General features: G+C 41.3%; 2 protein-coding genes and 1 long non-coding RNA gene across 3 annotated transcripts; 2 read left to right on the top strand and 1 right to left on the bottom strand.

The window, feature by feature from the left end:
- Positions 1-2675: 2675 nt before the first annotated feature.
- On the bottom strand, positions 2676-5073 carry LOC139063820 (uncharacterized). Its single transcript, XR_011517155.1, has 2 exons — positions 4824-5073; positions 2676-3316 (listed from the first exon to the last, which is right to left on the bottom strand). It is a non-coding gene; the product is annotated as an uncharacterized lncRNA (long non-coding RNA).
- Positions 5074-9382: 4309 nt separating this feature from the next.
- On the top strand, positions 9383-10753 carry nkx2.9 (NK2 transcription factor related, locus 9 (Drosophila)). Its single transcript, XM_015969234.3, has 2 exons — positions 9383-9798; positions 9934-10753. Exons 1-2 carry the CDS (start codon positions 9636-9638, stop codon positions 10479-10481), a joined length of 711 nt encoding a protein of 236 aa, XP_015824720.3. The 5' UTR covers positions 9383-9635; the 3' UTR covers positions 10482-10753.
- A 6159-nt stretch (positions 10754-16912) lies between these two features.
- nkx2.1 (NK2 homeobox 1) lies at positions 16913-19251 on the top strand. The gene is made up of 2 exons (XM_015969581.3): positions 16913-17617; positions 18063-19251. The coding sequence occupies exons 1-2, from the start codon at positions 17251-17253 to the stop codon at positions 18758-18760; spliced, it is 1065 nt and encodes a 354-aa protein (XP_015825067.3). The 5' UTR covers positions 16913-17250; the 3' UTR covers positions 18761-19251.
- The last annotated feature ends 3148 nt before the right edge of the window (positions 19252-22399 follow it).

Raw genomic sequence — 22399 nt, 5'->3', positions numbered from 1 at the left:
TTTTGAAAACATAGCCAGATTACTGCTCAGAGCATCTTTCATCTCAAGCAATGACTGAGTCTGAGAGTTCAAAGCACGTCAAATATCTTCTCTGAGCTCCCGTCAGCTCCCATATCTTCCAGAACACCAGGTAGCCACCAGCTCCCAACAGCAGGAACTCGATGATCATTAATCCAAATATATAAACGTCCTCTGAGTCTTCCGCGGAAAGCGGTGAGAGGCACATTATCTTCCACTGATTCCAGCAATGCATCATGTACCCATTCTGTTGGAACACAAGGGAGTTCCCTTCTTCATTCGTAAAGTGGAAAAAATGTTATCAAATGCATTAAGACCAGCTCACCAGATCCATGGTTTGGAAAAATCCAGAAAGAATGCGGAGAGTTGCTCCAGTCGACAGGACATAGAATGGCAGGATGATAGGAAATGGAGAGAAGAGGAAAAGCCTCTGCCAAGCAACTAAATTATTTATAAAAACAAACTCATGGAGCAGGCCTGGACAAAAATTATGGTACCACTAACGTAATATTTTCTTTCACAACCTTTCGAGACAATGACTGCAATCAAATGATTTCTGTAACTTCCAGCAGGTATTTTGGCCCACTCCTCATGAGCAAGCCGCTCCAATTGTCTCTGGTTTAAAGGGCACGTTTTCCACATGGCATGTTTCAGCTCCTTCCAAAGATACAATGCTGATGCATGCATGTCTGGGCTTTTTTTTGCCCTGAGTAGAGCTTTCAAGGCATTCATACTAAGGACCACTGCAAATGTATTGATTTAATTAGTTTCCCACACCTTTAACCTCAGAGTGAAACACTGCAGTTAATCCATCATTAGGAATGCAGCCTGAACCAAAGAAATAATAAAGACCCGCACAGACAAATCCAGAGCTGGGGCAGGGATCATTTGCCAACAGCAACAACCACCAGGACTACTTTATGTCCATCTAGGAAGCACTTGATTGGGTCAGAACCAGGTTCCCATAATTCTGGGGTGAATATGCAGCCAAAAGAAAGTGGCAAAAATTGCAGTTCCATCCTCATCCACTAGGGTCTGGCAGCAGAAGTGAGCAAATCCTCATTGACTTCCATGTTAAAAATGCCCACTTCACAGCAGAAATAAACATGTTTACAGCCTGGTTCAAAAAAACGTTTTAGGTTTAATAGCTCTAGTTTACACTCATGAAGACTCTGAGGGGGGTGATTTTTAAACTCTTCTGTTAAGGTGTAATATAATGCTTAAAATTCTGTATAATTGATGAGCATCAGAGCCACGTGACTTCAGAGCTAGCTCCGGGAAAAGGCCTGGGCCTCACGTTAATAGATGTTCAGCCATTTTGGCTCTTTAGCTGTGTCCTCTGTGTGTTTCTGTTTGGATGTTAATTATTGAATTATTTGGACAAAGAAGGCAAGCTGTGGTTGTTGACTGCACTAACAGATCATCCAAGCAGTTTTTGCTTCTTTTTATCAGTAAGTAAAATTTAATTTCTGTACTTTATGTTGCTGGTGGAGCTGCATAAGAAACTTGAGCGAGTGCCTGGTTCCTCCTGTCTCCTGAGCAGTTGTTAGCCCGGCTCCGACGCAAAGCTGTAGTCATGCTGGTCACTTGTAGATCTCTGAGGGAGACCACAGAAAACACCGCAGCTCTTTTAGTTGGCGCTGCTTCACTTTTGAGTTGCTCAACTGCATTTTTCTTGCTAGTAGTTTGCTGGTTGAATGGGGGAAAATTCTATGCTTTTACCATAACACCACTTGGTCATTCGGCTCCTGAGACCTTTGAAACCGGTGGACTCGTGGCTCTTTCACCACGGTGGACCAGCGAAGCCCGATATCCTCGGTCAGCTTACCTAGTTATGATTTTGTTACTAAGCACGAAGGTGGTGCCTTCACTTTGGAACCACGTTTTTCTTGCTAAGAATGCCCGGAAAACCTCTGTTATCTTTGGGTTAGCATGTAGCTAATGTCCCGCTAATCTTCGACTTGGGAGCACGAGCTAATGTTAAAGGCCACAGCGCCCGGTTACGATCACAGCGGTCAGTGGTCCCAGATTTTAGATCTCCATAGTCGACCAGTGTGACTACAGCCTCGCATGGAAACCAGTCGCCGTGCGGGTGGGCTTCCCCGTTCCCCGGAACCCCTTCTTAGCTTCTTGGGTTAGTCAAGTTAGCTAGTAGCTACATTTGTTCCAACCGTAACAGCTCCACCCACATCTCCACCTCTTTTCCCATTTTTGGATTGTCTGGGCGTGTCGGGACGTGTGACACAGATGGCGGTTATGGGAACCTCCCATTTGGAAACAAAAACTTGATATTCGAGCCTATGGACATGACATATCCATTATATATGTTGATGGTCAGAACCAAACATGGGTCTAGACTAAAGAGTTATTCTAGGAGCCATGATCTAAATGTTTAGCATCTAAAACAAGGAACCACAAAGACCTGAGAAAACAGGAGGACGTTCTCTTTTTTACCTAAAGGAATTACTTTTATCCAAGCCTGGTGATTGTTTTTCTCTGGAGCCTCATGCAGCTCTTCACACTTGTGGTGGCTCTTTGCTTTAATCAAAAATGTTCTCAAACTGTAATGTTTGTGTTTGAACTCATGTAGGTGTTTTAAACGTTTTCTCATACAAATGTTTTATATCCACTTCAGAGCGACCCAGTCAGGTTTTCAGTTAGTGAATAAAATATTCTAATCATTTATTGTCTGCACACATGATAAATATCTAAATATAACTAATAACAACACTGATTCTACGTTACTCTGCATTATTTAGCATGCTTTATACTTTTGTTCTCCTGTTCATTTAGTGGATCACAGAATTCATATTATCACATTATTGTTTGGCAGCTTTATGAGGCATCTCACTGGTTTGTTTAAGTTTGGTTTGCTTTAATAACGTACAGATGTGACTGTTCTCTTGGTTTTCAGAACCACTTCACGAGAATGCCTCATTTGTTTGTGCCACAAGTTCTTCTGTCATCCTTCCTGGAGGATAGGCAGAAACCAGAAGTGACAGAGAGGAAAGGTTGTGTTTACAAAAGATTGGTTCCAAGCATAATTACTGTAAACAAGGTTGTGTTTTAGTTTTAGTCTGTTTTAGTATCCATCTTTCTGGAGTCATCCAACAGCAGTCTGTTCATGTGCACAAGGCTCTGAAAGCTTCACCAATATCAGTTCAAACACAACAGCGGAGTTGGTGCAGACGGACGCTCCTCATGTGCTGCAGACACTAAACTCCACCCAGAGGTGGTGCCTGCCCTGAAAAGGTCCTGCAGAGGAACGAGGAGTGGAGCCTGTCCGTTGGTGTTGGTCCTGCAGAGGGCGACCGAGAATAACTGAATTAGGAGCCTGTTGCCATTTTTATCACGACTGCATCAGTCAGATGTTCAGATTAAATATGCCTAACTAAAGTCACGAACAACAAGGTGTTGAACAGGTGTGACAAAGCCTGAGAAAATGAATGATTTATCTCTTTATTCTCGTTGTCATCATGTTAAACATCTGAGAGGTTTAATACTGCTGTTTATGTTGCAAACAGAACTTGAGGACCCGTGAGGTCACCAAGACACAGTGAGGCACTTATTAATGTCTTTATTAAAAAGGAACCACAACTAGGTGTCACCAGAGGTGGGCAAGGCTGAGGCAGGGTCAGGAGGAAGCGTGGGTCAAAACCAGAGAGATCCGTGAACAGTGTTGGGAGTAATAGGGTACAAAAGTAATAAATTACTGTGATGCATTGTTTTTTGCTGTAATGTGGTAATATAAGGCATTACAGGGAAAGAAAATGGTAATATTTACTCGGTACAATTGTAAGTAACTTACAATGCATTTTCAAACCCAGAATCAAGATGTGGGTTTCCTAACAATTTTAATTGTGGGAAGCCTGAAAAAAGATCCAGTATATGACACATATATGACGTCATTTATGGACTCAGCTTTGCGGGCATTCTATGAGCAGAGAGAACGTAGCGGTAATGGCTCAAATACTCCAGCTGCGTCCTGCGTGCGGCCGCTGTTATATTCACAAAATCGCTCCACCAAAACAAAGTCATTCGTTTGCGATCGTTTATATCAGCCTATATTCTCTGGTACTTCATGTACTTTTCAGCTGAGTTCATAATCTGTGCCCCAGTGATTTCAAGTCATTGCTGCTGGTTCGGTAGATCCCTTTGGCTGATTAGTTAGAAAGTAGGAAATCTAGGAAACAGGTTTTCTGGAAGACGGAGAAAACATGCAGCATGCAGGAAGGTTAGAGAGAGAAAGGGCCGGAAATTATTCACATAAAATCAAGAAAACAAAGTAGGTAGATTTATCCCCAATACACATTTTTACCAGTGGAAAGACATAATATATAAGCATTTAATATTTATACATGTGATAGAATCAGATCACCCCAGAAGTCAGTCCCACATCCAGGGCCGTATCAAGGCATTTGGGGACCAAGGTAAATATAGGCTTGGAGCCCCCACCACCTCACTCCCTGCTCAGTTAATATAAGATGGCAGCATGCTGACAGTACAGATTGTTGTTGCTTTTATTTAATAAACAATCATTTTAAAGCACTGTTATTATATCTGACTGTTTTTAACAACAATCCTAGCTCAGACACCACATCACCTTCCACATACATGTCATGAGCTCACTGAGCGTCACATTACCAGATTCATATTGAAGTTGTATTGGTGAAAGTAACTTAAAGTAATGCAAAAGTAGTGTAATGCCTTACATTTTAAAATAAGTAATATTGTAATGTAATGAATTATTTTAAAATGAGGGTAACAAGTAATAAATGATGCATTACAGTTTTGAAGTAACTTGCCCAACACTGTCCATGACTGCTACACGGGACGGAAGGCAGAATCCAGAGAATGGTCCGAGGTCGAGAATCCAGGTGGTCAGAGGCAGAGAAAACAATCCAGCAGGGAGCAGCACGTGGGTTGGTCAAGGAACAGAAACGAGGTCAGGAACTGTAGTACAGGCAGAGGTTGGAGTGCTGGAGAATTTACTGGTGTGAGCTTTCAGTAATCTGGCACTAGCTTGGTGTTGGTCCTGGTGTTACATAGAGAGTGTTGCAGGTGGAGCTGATGAGTTAATGCGAGACAGGTGGTTTGGATGAGGTTGATGATGAGCTGGTTGTAGTTGCTGGGGAAACTGGGCGTGGCTGGAGTGGGGGCATGACAGTTTAAGGTTATTAAAGAAATAAAATATAAATTTATCCTGAGGTTTTGGTTTGTGTGGGTTTCAGCACACTATAATTAAAACTGAGGGGCAAAGCCATGTGTGTTGTGTCAGTGCTGATTGAGACAAAGAGTTAAGAAACAAAAAACTGGCTTAAATAACAACATTTTAATCATGCCACAAACGTATTGTTTTACATTCCATTTTAATTCTGCATTCATTAAACTTATTAAACTAATAAAATGTTAATGGCTTTCATTAAAATGATGGACGTGAAATTAATTCATAAATAAAATGATTAAAGTCTAACGTCACATGTTCAAAAGTATCAAATCCAACAACCGTAATCACCAAATTTCATGTTAATGTTGTAGAATAAAAGATTTGCATTAATAACAGGCTGGGTTGAATTAACATAGACCCAATAAAATCTTAACTCGGCAGGTGTCGCTGAAAAATTAGGACAAAATTAAAGTTTCACACCAAAACGTAAAGAAAAATCTAAATTAAACTTTAGTCTGCCTGAATGGAGACAACAGGTTTAAAACATCCTTATTTCATGTCAAAAAGTTCATTTCAAGAAAATAGAGTTTTAAAGCCTGAAATGTATGTTTTTCTTTCTCACCTGCTGATTGACTGATTCATCTGTCAGGTTCAGTCTGTCTTTTATTAATTTGGTATGAAAGCTGAACCACGTCATTTCCTCCTTTCACCAAAGAATCTAAGATACTCAATTTTATTTGTAACACTTTGTGTATTTAATTCATCATGCTGCAGTATTTATTCAGTAGATCTGTTCAGAGCGTTTTTTTCTTCCATTTGAAACACACTCTATAAAGCAAAACATACTCACTGACTTTTCTGTTCTGTTGCCTCTTAACTAAAATCCCTCAAACACACTGAGGACTTCTTATGTGAGACAACAGCCTTAAACAAACCTGACTTCTTGACTCTGCACCAAAATGCAGCTGCTGTATGCTGAGGGAGAGAGAGAGAGAGAGAGAGAGAGAGAGAGAGAGAGAGAGAGAGAGAGAGAGAGAGAGAGAGGTGGCTGCTTGCCATCTTCCCTGCAGCCCCTCCCTTCTCCAGAATGCTAATGTTGTTTACAGGAGGGTGGCGGAGGGGGAGGAGCCAGGAGGCTGCAGCAGGTGCAGCTGAGGGTCTGAGGACCATTGTGGCTGTTTAAACACTCAGACTGGAGCCAGATAAAGATCTGATGGATGCATCACTTTCACTTGTTGACTCCAGAGACACCCTGGAGTCTGAGGAGCAGCACATTGTTTCATTAGAACTAAAATACTGAAGAAATGTGAACATTTTGGGTTTTCATCAGAGTTCAGTTTGATGCAGCAGGAAGCTGCTTTAAGTGTGATGCCACACATAAGCCCCCACCTTACTAGACACTAGCATGTTAACCAAAAATACATCCCAAAGTCAAAACACACACTAATCTGAACACAAACCGGATTCATTCTGTTCAACAGTTGTGACTCAATATCAGTTTGACCTAGTCAGATGAATTATTTATAATAAGAAAAACATTTAGAGTTGTAACCAAATTGTACAATTTGCATGTATTAAAATTATGTTCCAGACTCTGTTGTTAGCAAAATAAAGTCTGAAAAACTTAAACATTTAATAATGCATGTTGAACCTCTGCAGAGCCCGTGTCTCCATGCTATTTTAGTCTGTTCAACTCAGATCTGTTGGTATTATTTAAGGAGTCCTGATTTCATTTGAAAGATTTTGACTTTAATTAGAAACTTCATATAAAATAAAATAATTTTTAACAGTTGTATTTTTTGTTTTTGGTGTCCTAAATAAAATATAACACAATTCTATAAAAATAGATTTTACCTAAATGTATTGTGTGATATAACTTTTATGATAAGTTTGTCACTTCAACTGTGTTTTTTGCAGCTTTAACTTTGGACTCTGGTCAGTTTAAACATGTTTTGGGTAGAAATCCTGATCCTGCTGATTTTCAACAGTCTTGGGTTGGCTAGGTCTCAGTTTGGCCTGATTTGAAGCTTTTCTTCTGACTTGGAACCTGTAAAGAGGTTTGAGTGAAGTAGATCCAAATCTGACGTTTAACAAAATAATACGCACCAATAACTCAGCAGCCAAAAAAAAAAAAAAAAAAAAAAAAAAACCTTGAAAGTTTTTTTTAAAAAAACTCTGTTTTCCTAAATATAAATAAAAAACTGAGAGAAAATTATAAATAAGTATAACTCATATAACAAGAGCACACTGAGGAGTTATTAAGGCATATTATAGGAGATTATTACAATCCCTCCTAAAGTCCCTAAAAAAATGAAAAACGTAACATCTGTAAATATTTTTATGATGAAATAACTATTTTCTCCATCTAAAAATAAAAAGCAAACAGAAAATCTTGATTTGCTCCAGCCTTCATTTAGAGAGCGTTACAGTGACCTGAGAGATGAAACTTGTTTTTCAGCACATAAACAAGTTGGTCATTTTCACTATTTCCGACATCAGGAACCACATTTAGCCACAGATGCAAACACAAATGCATCATCTCAACGTTAATGATGAAAACATTTGTGAACATCGCAGGATGAGAGTCGAAAACCATGTTAAATAAAGATGAAATCACTTAAATCCCTCATATTTGCTTCTTTAATGGACTGAAGCTGCAAGTCAGACTCCAGGAACCCTGAGAGGAAAAATGTCCACTTGGCTGAGGAGGGTCAGGAATGGAGATGTGAACAACAGAGTAAATATTTGGCAGTGGAGAGCTCTTGGAGGTGCGGAGGGCCCACTCTGGCTGAGTTAAATAGATTAAGGAGCTGCTGGCTCATTGTGGGAAGAAAAATTAGCGCTCTTTGGACGTGACTTCTTTGCTTTTGCGTGTTTTCGCTCTCCAATCGAGTGGCCTCTTCAGCAAACCTGCAGCACTGTAATCCGCTGGTGTTTGTCTGCGGGTAAAGGAGGCTCCGCTCGTGTTTGCTGACGCCCGAAGGCGGTTTGGTTTATTTGTTTTATTTATAAAAACAAAACAAAAACACGTGATGGGAGCAGCAGAGGCGATGTGATGCTGCAGGTCGCCTTTTTTTTTTTTTTTTTTTTTTACAGGATCTGGAGCTCATCAAGTGTGAAATCTAAACGGACTTTAATGCGTCTGGAATCACGCGCGTCATATTGCTGCGGCCTATAGACGGAGACGCGGAGCAGATAGTGGCCCGGGTCCCATTCAGCTCCATTCAGAACCATGACAACACAGAACAAGCTGAGATTTATCCCGCTGAGTTAAAGCACATTGTGTCGGGGCGTCAATCAGCCATTATTACGCCTCTGAACAAATGCAAAATCTTGACTGGAACAAATGCTTCCAACGCGGGGCTACATTTCCCCCTTTGTTCCCCTCCTCTGGTTGGCATGTGTCCCCCCCCTCTCTCTCGTACGACCACCCAGGATGACTGTGGAGGCAGATCCACCAGCTCTCTCCTCCCCGGTCCTCATCTCGCTAAGTGGATGAGGGTCCATATCAGTATCAAACCGGAGAGACGTGGCAGCCCCATCACATCAGAACTGATCCACTTTGATGAACAGAGCATATTCCGGCCGGCTCAAAATATATATTTCAAAAGGAAAGTTGGGAAAAGTATAAAGCGCTGCGTTTATAAATTATGTGGCCATTGACCAACTAATGAAATCTTGGGAGATCCATCACTGTCAGAAAAGGTGGAGGAGCTCTTAGGGAGGAAAGGAAAGATCGTTTTCTAACCCAGGTTTTTAGGAAAGTGTCGAATAATGAGGAAAATTAAGAGAAAATAATTATTTTTTTAAAGTTAAATATTGATTTAATAATTCGTCCCATAAAGAAAATCTAAATCAAATGAAATCAGGTGCTAATTCGGACAACTTTGGTAAATTTTTACTCATCAGTCCCATTAAAAAGCTTCTTTTTATCACATTAAAGCAACTAATTGGTTATTCGAACCCCAAATAGCAGTTTGTGTTAATGGAAACAGTCTCAGGAATAGAAGATGTTTGTTTTGTTTAAAGACGTGATGTTGCGCCTCATAAAGGTCTGAACTCGTCGCGCATTAGTTAAACCAACTCTCGGGCTAATTGCTCACTTTGTATGCAAATATTGGACACGTTGTTTGGACAAGAGAGGGTGGAGGGAGGGGGTGACGATGGGACAGGCTCTGTTGTCAGTTGCCACCCAAGACGTGATTCAGCTCCAACAATCACCATTATCTGTTCCTCAGCGCGACGCTACGGGACGAATCTGTAATGATGACGAGTGTTTCCTTGGCTCTTTGTCGAGTCCACACCCAGTGATCATTATTCAGGTACCGAACCGAGCGCGAGGCTTTAAAACGCTCAGCTTGGTGCGCGCTGCTGTTTGGACAGCGCGTAAAGAGGAGCGTCTGTTAGAGTTCGCGTTCTTGTTTGCTAAACAAACCCGGAGTGAGTCCAGATGACTGCGCCACCCAGGTTCAGCTTTTCCGTCCGGAGCATCCTGGACCTGCCGGAGCAAGATGCGGAGGCGGCGCCGCGCTCCTCCTCGGTGTTCTCCTCCTGCTCCTCTAGCTCTCCATCCTACAGCCACTGGATCCACTGCGACCAGAGTCCGTGTTTATGTAAGACTAAAATACTAATTTCTCCCAGCAGGTGACATTTCATGTAAGAAATACCGAAAGCTTATTTATTTATTTATTTATTTATTTATTTATTTATTTATTTATAAAACTAAAGCTTTATTTTTCTTCCTGCAGCTTCTGATGAGGGCCAGTTCGGAACCTCTCCGGACTCTACCAAACCGGACGCCTGCCTGGACTCGGAGCCGGAGAGGATCAAGAAGAACAAGAAGCGCCGCGTCTTGTTCTCCAAGGCCCAGACTCTGGAGCTGGAGAGGCGCTTCCGCCAGCAGCGGTACCTGTCCGGTCCGGAGCGAGAGCAGCTTGCCCGAATCCTGAGCCTCACCCCGACGCAGGTGAAGATCTGGTTCCAGAACCACCGCTACAAGATGAAGAGAGGCCGAGCGGAGGGCGCGCATTTGGACGTGGAGATACCGCCGCCTCCGCTGCTGCGCCGGGTCGTTGTTCCGATTCTGGTCCGGGACGGGAAGCCTTTCCATCCCTGTTTACTCGACACAGAGAAGGCTGGTTGCTGTCCTCCCTCTCATGCGCTCCCTTTCCCCCTGGCATTCCCCACCCTCCAGCACCCCTCTAGGTACCAGCAGCACTTCCCGGCTGCGGCGGCCTCCAGGTTCGCCTGGAGGGACTTTTGGAGCGACTCGGTTCCGTTAAGTTCCTTCAAATGAAGCTCTTGTGTAAATAAACATTTAGAATGGCATCAAATGTTTTCTAAATACTTTGAGCTACTTAAACATTTTGATCTGAACACATTTTGCACATTTATGTTGATATTTTATGTGTTTGATGGAGCAGCAAGTTTTAAACCCTTTATTTGTATAAATAACTTTTAGACCCAAACAGAAAAACACTTTAGTCTGTGGAGCAAAATGAATGTAGTTTGTTGTTTTTATGGTTATGTTTTTAAAAGTTTATTTTGTGGAAAATATATGAATAAATCTCATATTTGACTTAAAACGAGTGATGTGCTTAATTTAAGAGTAATTTGATCAGGATGGAGAAGCATGTTCTGATTATTTACCATCTCAAATGTCAACTTTATTTTAAAATCTAACAACACATCCATACTAGTCTGTTTTTTAAATATGGAACATTGCTGACTTTTCTAAAACCTCGGGAGGCCTTTTGTCATGTGCTTTCTGAACTTGTAAAAGCAGAACAAACGCTTGAGAATGAGATGATTTAGTTAGTAAACATTAGAGGCTGAAGCTGATTTAGATTTTTGAGGAAAGTGTGTGAAAATGTGCATGTGGATCATGAAGTTTTGGCAACAATTAAAATGAGAAATCTTCTTTAGAATAACGTTTATTCTAACATGGGGTACAAAGTGTGCAGAAACAGGTTGAAGGGCCTGAAATATAAAGTATTCCTTAGTTTGTGTGTGTGTGTGTGTGTGTGTGTGTGTGTGTGTGTGTGTGTGTGTGTGTGTGTGTGTCCTTTCACGCCCCCTCATGATGTTGTTTGCTCGTCCTGTGACCCCGCAGCCCGTCGTCCCTGTCACCTGGCTCTTTGTCCCCCTCCCCGGGGCCACCTTGTCCCACATATGGAGGGGCCCGGCCGAACCCCTCAGCGCGCCGCATCTCCCCTCAAACGCGCAGTTTTGTGCGGGTGTCGTCCCCCCCCCCCCCCCCCTGAATGGACCATTGTCCATCATCCAAAGAGACTGGGACAAAATCTTTAGTGTTTGGATCCTCGTGATGTTTAGTCAGTCCCCGCGACAAATTTATGAGGTTAAACAGCACAATGGTGTTTTAGAGCATCTCGGGGGTTTAAGGGTGACAAAGACGAGCTTTTAGGGGTTGCCCTTGGTTTGTAAAGTTGGGTAGAAGGATTCTGCATAGGATGGGCTCGGACTGGTCTGCACATCCTTTACTTTTACTCACAGGGGCCCCTTTCAGGAGAGATGCACATAAACTAGGCCACAGGAGGAGCTCTGGTCCATAAGCAGCAAAAACCTCTTTAATATTAAATTCATGATCATGTTTGCTTTTATCTGACTGAATTTAACCAAATTAGTAACCCCCACCCCCACCCCCCACCCCCCACCCCCATTTGGAAACACGCAGGCTTTAGGTCCTTTTGAGTTAGATAAGAAAACCAAGACCTAACCCTTTAAAAAGCAAAATAAGACTGGAGCACTCAGAGTGACAAACAGCCTTCTTTTTGCTTTTTTCTACCTCATTGTTCTTTGCTGTGGAGCACCAACTGGTGACTGGACTAACAGAGGAATTATGAAGTAATGTTTAATCTAAAACTTTCAATGGAAATTCAATAAAATTAGTGACATTGAGAGGAACAAAAACTAACAAAAAAATTAAAGTTTAATTATCTTCATTTAGCAGCTGGTTAAGAGTTGGGGTAAAAGTTTTAACTCAGCGTCAACGTGCTGTTTCCTTGGTAAGATAGTCTGATTAAGAATAAAAAGCTGCATGTAGTAACAACAATAATAATAACTTATGTAAGGATCTAAACAAATATCTAAATGTAATGATCTCAGCATTAAACACTTGTTTATTTTGTTAAACATTGTATTACAGTCAGTCAAAAATGTAAATTTGTGCTTCTACAACAACAGAAACCTCTCAGCATGTTTTGATCTGCAGTCACCACAACTTTAATTTTCTTAAAGACGAGATAACAGGACATGTCGTTCAAATCCCAAGTTAAACAGGTTTGTAGGATTTTCTTTTTCCACCTTCGGAATATTGCTAAGATTGGAAGCATCCTTTCCAGGAGTGATGCCGAAAAACTAGTTCATGCATTTATTACATCAAGACTGGATTACTGTAATTCATTACTCTCAGGAAGTCCACAGAAGTTAAAAGTCTTCAGCTTGTCCAAAATGCTGCAGCTAGAGTTCTGATGAGAATTAAAAAGAGAGATCATATCTTTCCTGTCTTAGCTTCCCTACAATGGCTACCTGTTAAATTCAGAATAGATTTTAAGATCCTCCTTCTCACATATAAAGCTCTTAATAATCAAGCTCCATCATACATCAGTGGCCCTCTTGTTCCATACGTTCCTAACCGAGTACTTTGCTCTCAGACTGCAGGTTTACTGGTGGTTCCCAGAATATCGAAAAATAGGATGGGAGGTAGATCTTTTAGTTATCAGGCTCCTCTCTTGTGGAACCAGCTTTAGTCCGTGAGGCAGACACCTCGTCTACTTTTAAGACTAGGCTTAAAACATTTTTATTTGATAGGCCTATGGTTAAAATCTGATGTTAGCCTAAATCTGGACAAGTGGGGGAGTAGAGGGAGGTGGAGTGTACAGTCGGTAAAGACGGCTCTCCCTTGCCCTGCCTCCAACATGCCTACATCTGAATAGGATAGATTATCCAGAGTTATCTCTGTAGTTATGCTGCTATAGGCTTAGACTGCTGGATGATACACTGACCACTTTCCACGCTCGACTACTTTCTTCTACAATTTGCTCTTTAACTGTATTATTTCCTGCTATTTCAGATGTTAACTTTATTTTTTCTCCAAGTGTTTTTCTCCCCAGAAGAAGCTACAGTGATGTTCTGCTGAGCTGTGGTGGCCTCATGGAGAGGGCCATTGGCTTGAACACTGTTGCTAACCACTTAAACATTCTCCCTCTCCTGATAATGACATTTTACTTTCTTTGACATTGAATGTGCTACTACTAGTTTACCCTTTAATTATAGATTCACTAGGATAAATACAATAAAGTTTATCTCTCACCAAATAGAATATTTACTAAGAAATCACAATGTAGCCATAGAAACACTAATTGGTATGTGTGTGTGTGTGTGTGTGTGTGTGTGTGTGTGTGCGCGTGTGTGTGTGTGTGTGTGTGTGTGTGTGTGTGTGTGTGTGTGTGTGTGTGTGTGTGTGTGTGTGTGTGTGTCTGCTCTGTCTTCTCGATCCCCAGTGAGTCGTGGTGGATGGCTGCTTATACTGAGCCAGGATCCTCTGGAGGTTCCTTCCTGTTAAAAGGGAGTTTTCCTCTCCACAGTCACCAAATGCTTGCTTAGGATGAGAATTGCTGTGACTTTACTGAAATTTGCTGGGTTCCTTATATAGGAAACTTTTTACTGATTGGCTTAATGAACTGACCTGTATTGGAATGTGTACTGTGTGATGGGCTTTGAGACAACTCTTGTCAGGATTTGGCGATATATAAATAAACTGAATTGAATTCAATTGATAACTCATACACATATCTATTTTTATTACAATCAAATGTTAATTGAACACACTTAAAAATGGACTTTGAGGAGTTTAATGTGCCAGACCTTCTGTTTAGTGTTGCTGGAGTTGGAATCAACAAGACTCCAAAGTCTGGGTAGAGCCCCAATGTGTCCTGATATCACCTCTACAAATAGCCCACAGGTAACTACAACATGCGCATTTGTTAGCATATTTATAACGTTATTATTATCATTTGAGTAAATGTATAGCATAGGAATAAGATATTACATTTTCTTAAATGTCTCAGTTGTTATTTAGTGTCACGTGTCTCTGGGTATTTTTGTGGCTCAGGATCTCTGCTCTCCACTAGATGGCGGAACAACACTCTGTATCACCATGGAGAACCTCTGATTCTCCTCATGACCCAGGTGGAGGGAGTTTCTGCTCCACAAGAGGCCGTGCTCCCCTGGAGGAATAAATTAAGTTTAAAAAAACTCTTCTATAGCTGCAAAAATTGCCTGGCAACGTCACGTGACGTAAAGCTTCCTGACGCTAAATCCTCGTGTTTAAGTGATGAAGACGTCCACATGCTGGGTTAAAAACCTCATGATTGGTTGTTCAGGGGGACAGATTTGGTGCTAACTGGTTCTGAAACTTGTACACAAAAAATGAGTTATTGTCCTCATGTTTTATTTTGATATTTTTATCGTTATTGTAAAAATCGTTATTGTTTTTTTTAGAAGGGAGATTTTTCTGTGTGAATATGATTTAAGACTTGGAGCTTAATTGGTGGGAAATTTAAGATACTTTATCCAAATTTTGTAAAAAAAATTTATTTGTGAGATGAACATCTAAACCTTTTGGACCACCACCACCAACAACAACAACAACAAAATCAATAATAATAATAATAATAATAATAATAATAATAATAATAATAATAATGATGATGATGATGATGATGATGATGAACTGTGTTTGACATTAGGCTCAGAAATCCACATTTTGTATTTTAACATATGAATTATTTCTTTTTATTTTTAAGTTAAGAGCGTCACCCTGACAACCTGACAATAAAAAGATCAAAACATTTTCGTGAATGACATCAAACTTTTATTTATGTAATAATCTGCTGTATTTTATTGGCAGTAATCTCTCCGGGAACGGTTTAGACTCCTGAAAACAGCCTCCCGGTCTAATTGTTCCCGCTTCCGGTGAATTAGATCATGCACCAATCAGTTCCCGAAACCATGCAGCCTGGATCACCGCAGCTCGATTGTTTCATTCCCGCCTCTGTCTTAGTGTTCTCATTATTCTGAGGAATTAGCCGCAACATTTGGACTAATTGGCGCTAATTGGTCCTAATAAGTGTGCGTCGGAGCGGAGGGAAAGGCGCTGATTTAGATGATTAAGGATGTCTTGCTGGATTCTCTAATTAAGGAATGCATATGCGAGATTTAGCTGTGTTTTATTTGCCTTATGTTGTGATGTGCCCTATACAGATGCTCTGATTGTAACAATGCGTTATCTCATCCGTATGATGATGATGACGATGATGATGATTAAGATGCTTCATTAAAGACGCGTTTGGATGACGAAGATGAGAATTGTTGTGATACTTTATTTATGAACATGCCGTCTTTCCAAGGGACAAACTCACTGATCTGCATACTCACAATACCAGATCCCAGTGTGCAGCGCATGCTCGAATAAATCAAAGTTAAGAACCAGCAGTCAAGCAGACCCTGTGTCACTGCTGAGAACTGCTGCCACCAGAAGATTCTGTGATCTCTAACCTGCAACCACAGACCCTGAAAGAGTTTTAAAACCCCAAATATTCTGTTATTGCTTATATTATTATTTCAGTCTCAACGAGTTCATTACTGCCTCAATTCTGTAACTCCTCCGTTTTGTTGTGCCTTCGGATTTTCAATTCTATTCTATTCTATTCTATTCTATTCTATTCTATTCTATTCAGGTCGTGTCGGTTTAAAGTCGTCGCGTGTTTTCTCACAAGCTTTTCATAAACTATTTGAGTCCTTCTGCCTTCAACAATTTACTGAAAAAATAAAAAAGAGCTTGCAACCCATTATTACTATTATTATTATTATTATTATTATTATTATTATTATTATTATTATTATTATTATTATTATTATTATTATTATTATTATTATTATTATTATGATAAAATAGTAATAATAATAATCGCTGCCTTGAATTTTTTTAAATATTTTTTTTAAATTACAAGTGGGCTAATAATAAACATTAGGGTGACCTTAAGGTTTAGGGTACTTTGCTCCCTAAATAATACTTCCGCATTATAAATAATAATAATAATTTAATAATAATAATAATAATAATAATAATAATAAAGTAAGTTCTTCTGCAGCATTAAGACCCTTTCTCAGGGCTACCTGGCCTCGTGCTCCAGGAGAGGAGCTACTTGAACATCGTTAACTTCACACGAGAGCCTCTCCTGCACCAGACTCGTTTCCCCCTCCTACCTCTTTTCTAGAGCACATCTGAATTTTAGGTAGCATCTCGTCCACTGACATCAAGAAGGAAAATGAAAAGAAAGCAGGGGGGTTAATCATTTACGCAGCACTTAACACGCAGATGTGTATTTATTTACTTATCAGTATCAGTCATTTTCCCTCCCCGCAAGTGCACTTTTGCATGTCTGAGTACGATAAGGCATAACACAAACAATCCTGCAATCACTGGAGGCCTCTCGTGGCCATTAAAAGTCAGTAGTTCAGCTGAGAAGTGGTTCTCCAACTCTCAAGTCCATATAGGCCTCCTTTTCTTCAAGAGGCCCTCGTAAACATCACTACAGTTAATAAAGTGTATTGTGGTCACTGCAGTCCCGAGGTGCAGCGACAAGTCACAAACTCGGCATGCAGCTTCCGCATCAGTCGGGATGAGCATCGGTGTTGGTGGGAGGGGAGGAGAGCACATGTCTACTATAGTGAAATTACGCTCAGAAAAAAAGAAGAAAAAAAGCAGAGTAGAGCTGTTTTGTATTGTTGCTGATGCCCCGCCTCTGATGGTAGCATTAAACCTGGCACCCGGCTAAAACAAACCAAAGCCAGCACCGAGCTCCCACTCAATCCAATTAAGGCGGACTTGAGGCGCTCTCCTACGTCTTCATCTACCAGGATCGACGTTGAGACAACAGGAACCAGAGGGGCTTTGGCCAAAAAAAAAAAAAAAAAAAAAAAGGGAGAGAGAAGGAGAGATTGCCTTGCCTTCTAATTTCTCCCTCTCCAGCCACAGAACAATGTCGATGAGCCCTAAGCATACGACTCCTTTTTCTGTTTCCGATATCTTGAGTCCCCTTGAGGAGAGCTATAAGAAAGTAAGTATGGAGAATAACAACTTGGGGGCACCTCTCACTTCTTACCGACAGCCGCAGGTCTCTCAGGCGGCGATGCAGCAGCACCACATGGGCCACAACGGGACTGTGTCTGCGGCTTATCACATGACGGCGGCAGGTGTCTCCCAGCTGTCACACACGGCCATGGGCGGCTACTGTAACGGCAACCTGGGCAACATGGGCGACCTGCCGGCGTACCAGGACGGCATGAGGAGCAGCGCCACGGCCACCGGCTGGTACGGAGCCAACCCAGATCCGCGCTTCTCCACCAGTGAGTATCCGGTACCGGTATTTGGACCCTATGCGCTTCAGATCTGTGCGTAATGACCAGAATCCAGATGTGTGCGCCCTGGCTGTGTTTTATTGGAACTATTTCAGGTCTGCTTGTGCGTAAAAACCAGTGTAATTTAGATCCCGGTGCGTTTCACTTATTATAAATCCCAAGGTCTGGGTCAGATTTAAGTCTGAGCGTCAATGGAAGTTATTTAAAATGATTTTTTTTATTATTATTATTTTTACCATTTTCAAACATTAAACATGATGGGAGGTTATTAGGTCTAACAAATACGCACCTCCCTAAATAACACTTAAGTTTTTGTAATGATGTTCCAAATTATGTTAATGTGAAGTAAACTTGTAATGATTTTACGCAGTAGCTGGTCCATATTTGCTGTGAATAAATCTGAGTTTGATTTCCATTCTGATATTTTCCCCAGTTTCTCGCTTCATGGGCTCATCGTCGGGCATGAACATGGGAAGTATGGGCAGCCTCAGCTCCCTGGCGGACGTGGGTAAAGGCATGGGCTCCCTGTCTAGCACCCCGAGAAGGAAACGGCGCGTGCTCTTCTCCCAGGCGCAGGTGTACGAGCTGGAGCGGCGCTTCAAGCAGCAAAAATACCTGTCGGCGCCGGAGAGGGAGCACCTGGCGAGCATGATCCACCTCACGCCGACCCAGGTGAAAATCTGGTTCCAGAACCATCGCTACAAGATGAAGAGACAGGCTAAAGACAAAGTGTCCCAGCAGCAGATGCAGCAGGACAGCGGCTCGTGCCAGCAGCAGCAGCAGCAGCAGCAGCAGCAGCAGCAGCAGTCCCCACGGAGGGTGGCCGTGCCGGTGCTGGTGAAGGACGGGAAGCCGTGCCAAGGCAGCGGCCACACGCCCACGTCCACAGCGCAAACGCACCACCAGCAGGGAGGCAATGTCATGATCATGTCCAACAACGCCTCCGGCCTCGGGCAGCACCAGAACCAGCAAGTAGGGAGCACGGGTCACTCCCCTGACATGGCACAGCACTCTTCCAGTCCGCCGTCCCTACAGAGTCAGGTGGCCGGCCTCTCCCACCTCAACTCCCCCGGAGCGGAGTACGGTTCGGCCCTGCAGTGTTCGGCCCTGTTGTACGGCAGGACGTGGTGACAAGAGGAGCTCATTTGAATCCAATCTATTTATCTGATAAAACTCGGCAGGTTTTTATTGTAAATGCGCGCGAGTGAACTTAAAAGCCCGAGAGACTTCGGCCCTTTCGAAAGGGGGGAAAAAACTCATTTATCTCCCAAAAACTGCGGATTTATTGGGATTATTTATGTAAATTATATTGAGTCAAAAGAAGATTCAGTAGTCAGATAGCTGGGAACCCGAACCTGAGCAGGGACGCACGAACACGACCGGACTGAAAGGTGCTGTGAAACCCAGACGAACAGGATTTATTAGAATCAGTGTGAGCTGTAGGTCTAGCGTGTATATTTCTGTAAAAGGTTGGAGTTCTAGCTCTTTGTTGTACAAAGCTTTTGACAATATTGCTGGTTTGTTGTCGTTTTATTGGTATTTGTACGTTTTATTTCTTTGTAACTTATATAGATATTTGACTTACTACAAAACAGTCCTATTAATAAATTATGGAAACAAGACATTTAAACTTTTTTGTGAAGTATATCCAGAAATGCGCCTGTGACGCAGTTACTAATAATTATTTTGAGGAAGAAACGTATTATTATTATTATTATTATTATTATTATTATTATTATTATTATTATTATTATCATTATTGATGTGGACATGTTTTGTTTTCGTTACAAGAACACATATGAAAGCATAACCGCTGGGATAAACATTAACTTTATCCTTTTCTTTGCTCCTCGCTGATAAATCACCGCTCAGGCTCGCGCCGCGGCTCTAACCTGCCCTGCAGAGCAAACTCGACCTTTATGCGCTTTTATTTACCCTCTGTGTGTTTTCTCCCGCGTGGGTGAGGCAGAAAGGTGAGGTTCCTCCGCGCTTGACATCAAACACCAACGCGGCTCAAAGGGCGGCTTATCGATGACCAAACAGCGCACAATTCCTCTGAAAGGACGCGCGCGGCAGTCAGCGGCTTCATCAATAACCGATTAAATGTGAGGATTTAAAAAACGGCCAATTTAATAATCTGAATGAAAACTGTTTAAATAATATTTAAATGTATTTTATTCTGGTAAATTTGAGGCTATCATTTGTTCCATTTCAGGTTTGGTAAGCAGCGACAGCCTTAAACAAACATTAGACACTATTCTCCTGACATGCGATGGAGTTAGGCATTACATTTTCTAAATAGTAAACAATCAGGTTGCTAAGCAACGGAGTTGTGGACAGGTGATTTTCTTTAGAGAGCGAAAAAGCTGGGGTGGAGAAGATAAAAACACGCAAAAAGAAGTCGCTCAGCTAGAGGAGGATGTTCTATCTCTGTACACACACGGAAGTGTTTTTTTTTTCTTTTATTTTGAAACATCGTTCTTCAAATAAACGCGTTCTCCAGTTCGGATAATTTTTCAACATTTCTATTTGAAATGGTTTTTATTAATGTTTTACTAAAATGAAGACGTTTGAGAAGTTCGTTACTATTTTGTTATTACTTCATAATAATACCCCCACCCCCAAAAAACCCCCAGAAAAAAACACACAAATATTCAATTTTGTCTTCTCAAAGTAATTTTTTTTCCGTCTTTTATTATCCGTTAATTATCGTCGACTGCACCTGACTAAATAATGATCTTTCCTCAGGCTCGTTAGGGTAAATGTTTATTATCTCCTCCGTTTCCTTTCACATCCAGTTATTTTTTATCTTTTTTTGCCAAAGTAATCAGTCATTAATGACAGACTAAATGCTACAGGGTTCAGAGCTGAATAAGACTTTATTTTTTTGATTGACACATTAAAATCACGTCTTCTGCTTTTGCGCAGGTTTTCCATAAAGCGAAATAAACAATAACCCAGAGGGTTTTCACCCATGCAGTAAAACTCTGAAAATGTAAACTTTTATTTTAAAATCGTGAATCCAAACTTTCGTTGGTTGAGCTCTTCCTCTGCACACACAGACCGAGGCCACAGGAGAAAAAAGCTTTAAGTGAAATCTTAAACAAGCATCAGAAACAACCTTCTATTAGCTATTTTGCAGCGCGGGTTTTGTTCGGCGGAGGAGTGAGAACTTTGGGATTACATTAACATGTCTTTGGCGCGGTGTGTGGTCTTTGTGCGCTGCTTGTTGGAAGCGTGTGTGCTCTCATCGCTCTCCTTTGTAGGAAACCACAGCGCAGCTCCCAGAGTCCTCCTGGCTTTATGGCGGGCTGTCTCCATCAACCCCAAGCAATTAGTCTCTAATCTCAAGGTAATCATATTGGAGTTAGTGACGAGCTGGAGAATTTTATTCGCCTCTTTAGCTCCGGGAATCCCCTGAGTCGCCGAGGAGTGAAGCCTTGTTACGACAGGATTTTGAAGTTTGAGCGGATATTAAATATGAGGAGAGCTAACGAGCAGGATAAACGCAAACAGTAAAACACGATCAGGCTTAAAAAAATAAAATGTTCTTGTTTTTATTCCTTCTTCGAAATAAACTCTCGACTTATTCTAATTCGACTTACTGAATATTACTCAAATTTAACTGGGATCTGCATCTTATTGATCTAAAAGTCCTCCATCGGTCCTAATAAATCCCAAATATCAGACTCGCAACCAAATAAAACGTTATTCTACCTGTGTGTAGTTGGGCACCATCACATTAAGTTCACATTGAATAATAACAAAAAAAGAAAATTAAAAAGTCACAAAGTCCATCATTTGTTCCTTGTCACACCTAAAAGTAAAGCACGAGCCTGTGTTTGTGGGGTAGGGGAGCTGTCCATGGTGCTGAAAACCCAGTCACTGCTCTCTCCTGTTAAACTACGCGCACGCGCCTGTTTTGTTGCAACAATTTCCTTTTAACTTTGTTTCGGTGTTATAAAATGATACCCTTCCTTTCTTTTTTGTAAACAAATCCACCTTCTGCCACTTTTTAAAAGTTCCTAAACATTTCATCTCCACAGACCTGCATTTCAAATAGGACTATTACACCGCGAACGCAATCACCCCTTTGGTGAATGTTATTGTGCGCCTGCAACAAAAATCTTTAATTGTCCTGCGTTTATCTGCTTCTTCAAACCATTGTGCAAAGAGTACAAACGAGGGTCATTTGTGAACTGAAATACTTTGCATGCAAAGCGAAGCACAAGATGCTGTAACACTTGACCTTTCAGCATAATTGTTGCAGGCATGAAATGCTGCATTCAGGGCTCACTGAGTGGATACGTTTCTCCCTCCCTCCCCCTTAGGAACAAAGTGCATTTTTACATCTTCGGTGTTGGTTTGGCTTTGTTTCTTCTGAAGAAACATTTCTCTATGGGACTGGCTGTAATTTCGCTTCATTTTGCTCGGCTCCAATTACGGGATTTTTCAGTCCAACACTTAACAGCCGTCACGTTCAGCCTCCAGAGCCAGATAAGTTAGACACGCTTCTGACGTCAGGTGTCAAACAAAGATGGTGTGATTTGAACTTTTTGGGACATCTATGAAGGAACTGATGAAGAAGAAAAGGAATTAACTCAACATGCAAATCAAGAGCTTTTTGAGTTCAAGCTCTCACAACAAGATATTTTTTAATTAATTTACTTTGTTCATAGAAAATGTGAAGTCTCTTTTTTAGATTTAGAATCAATTAAGTCGAAAAGTTGATTTAGATACAAAAAGTTTGTCAACTACAATGAATGACAG

Source organism: Nothobranchius furzeri, chromosome 18, assembly GCF_043380555.1.
Source record: "Nothobranchius furzeri strain GRZ-AD chromosome 18, NfurGRZ-RIMD1, whole genome shotgun sequence".
NCBI classification, from domain to species: Eukaryota; Metazoa; Chordata; class Actinopteri; order Cyprinodontiformes; family Nothobranchiidae; genus Nothobranchius; species Nothobranchius furzeri.
Note: the sequence above shows the minus strand (reverse complement) of the source record. Positions and strands in the feature narration are given on the sequence as shown.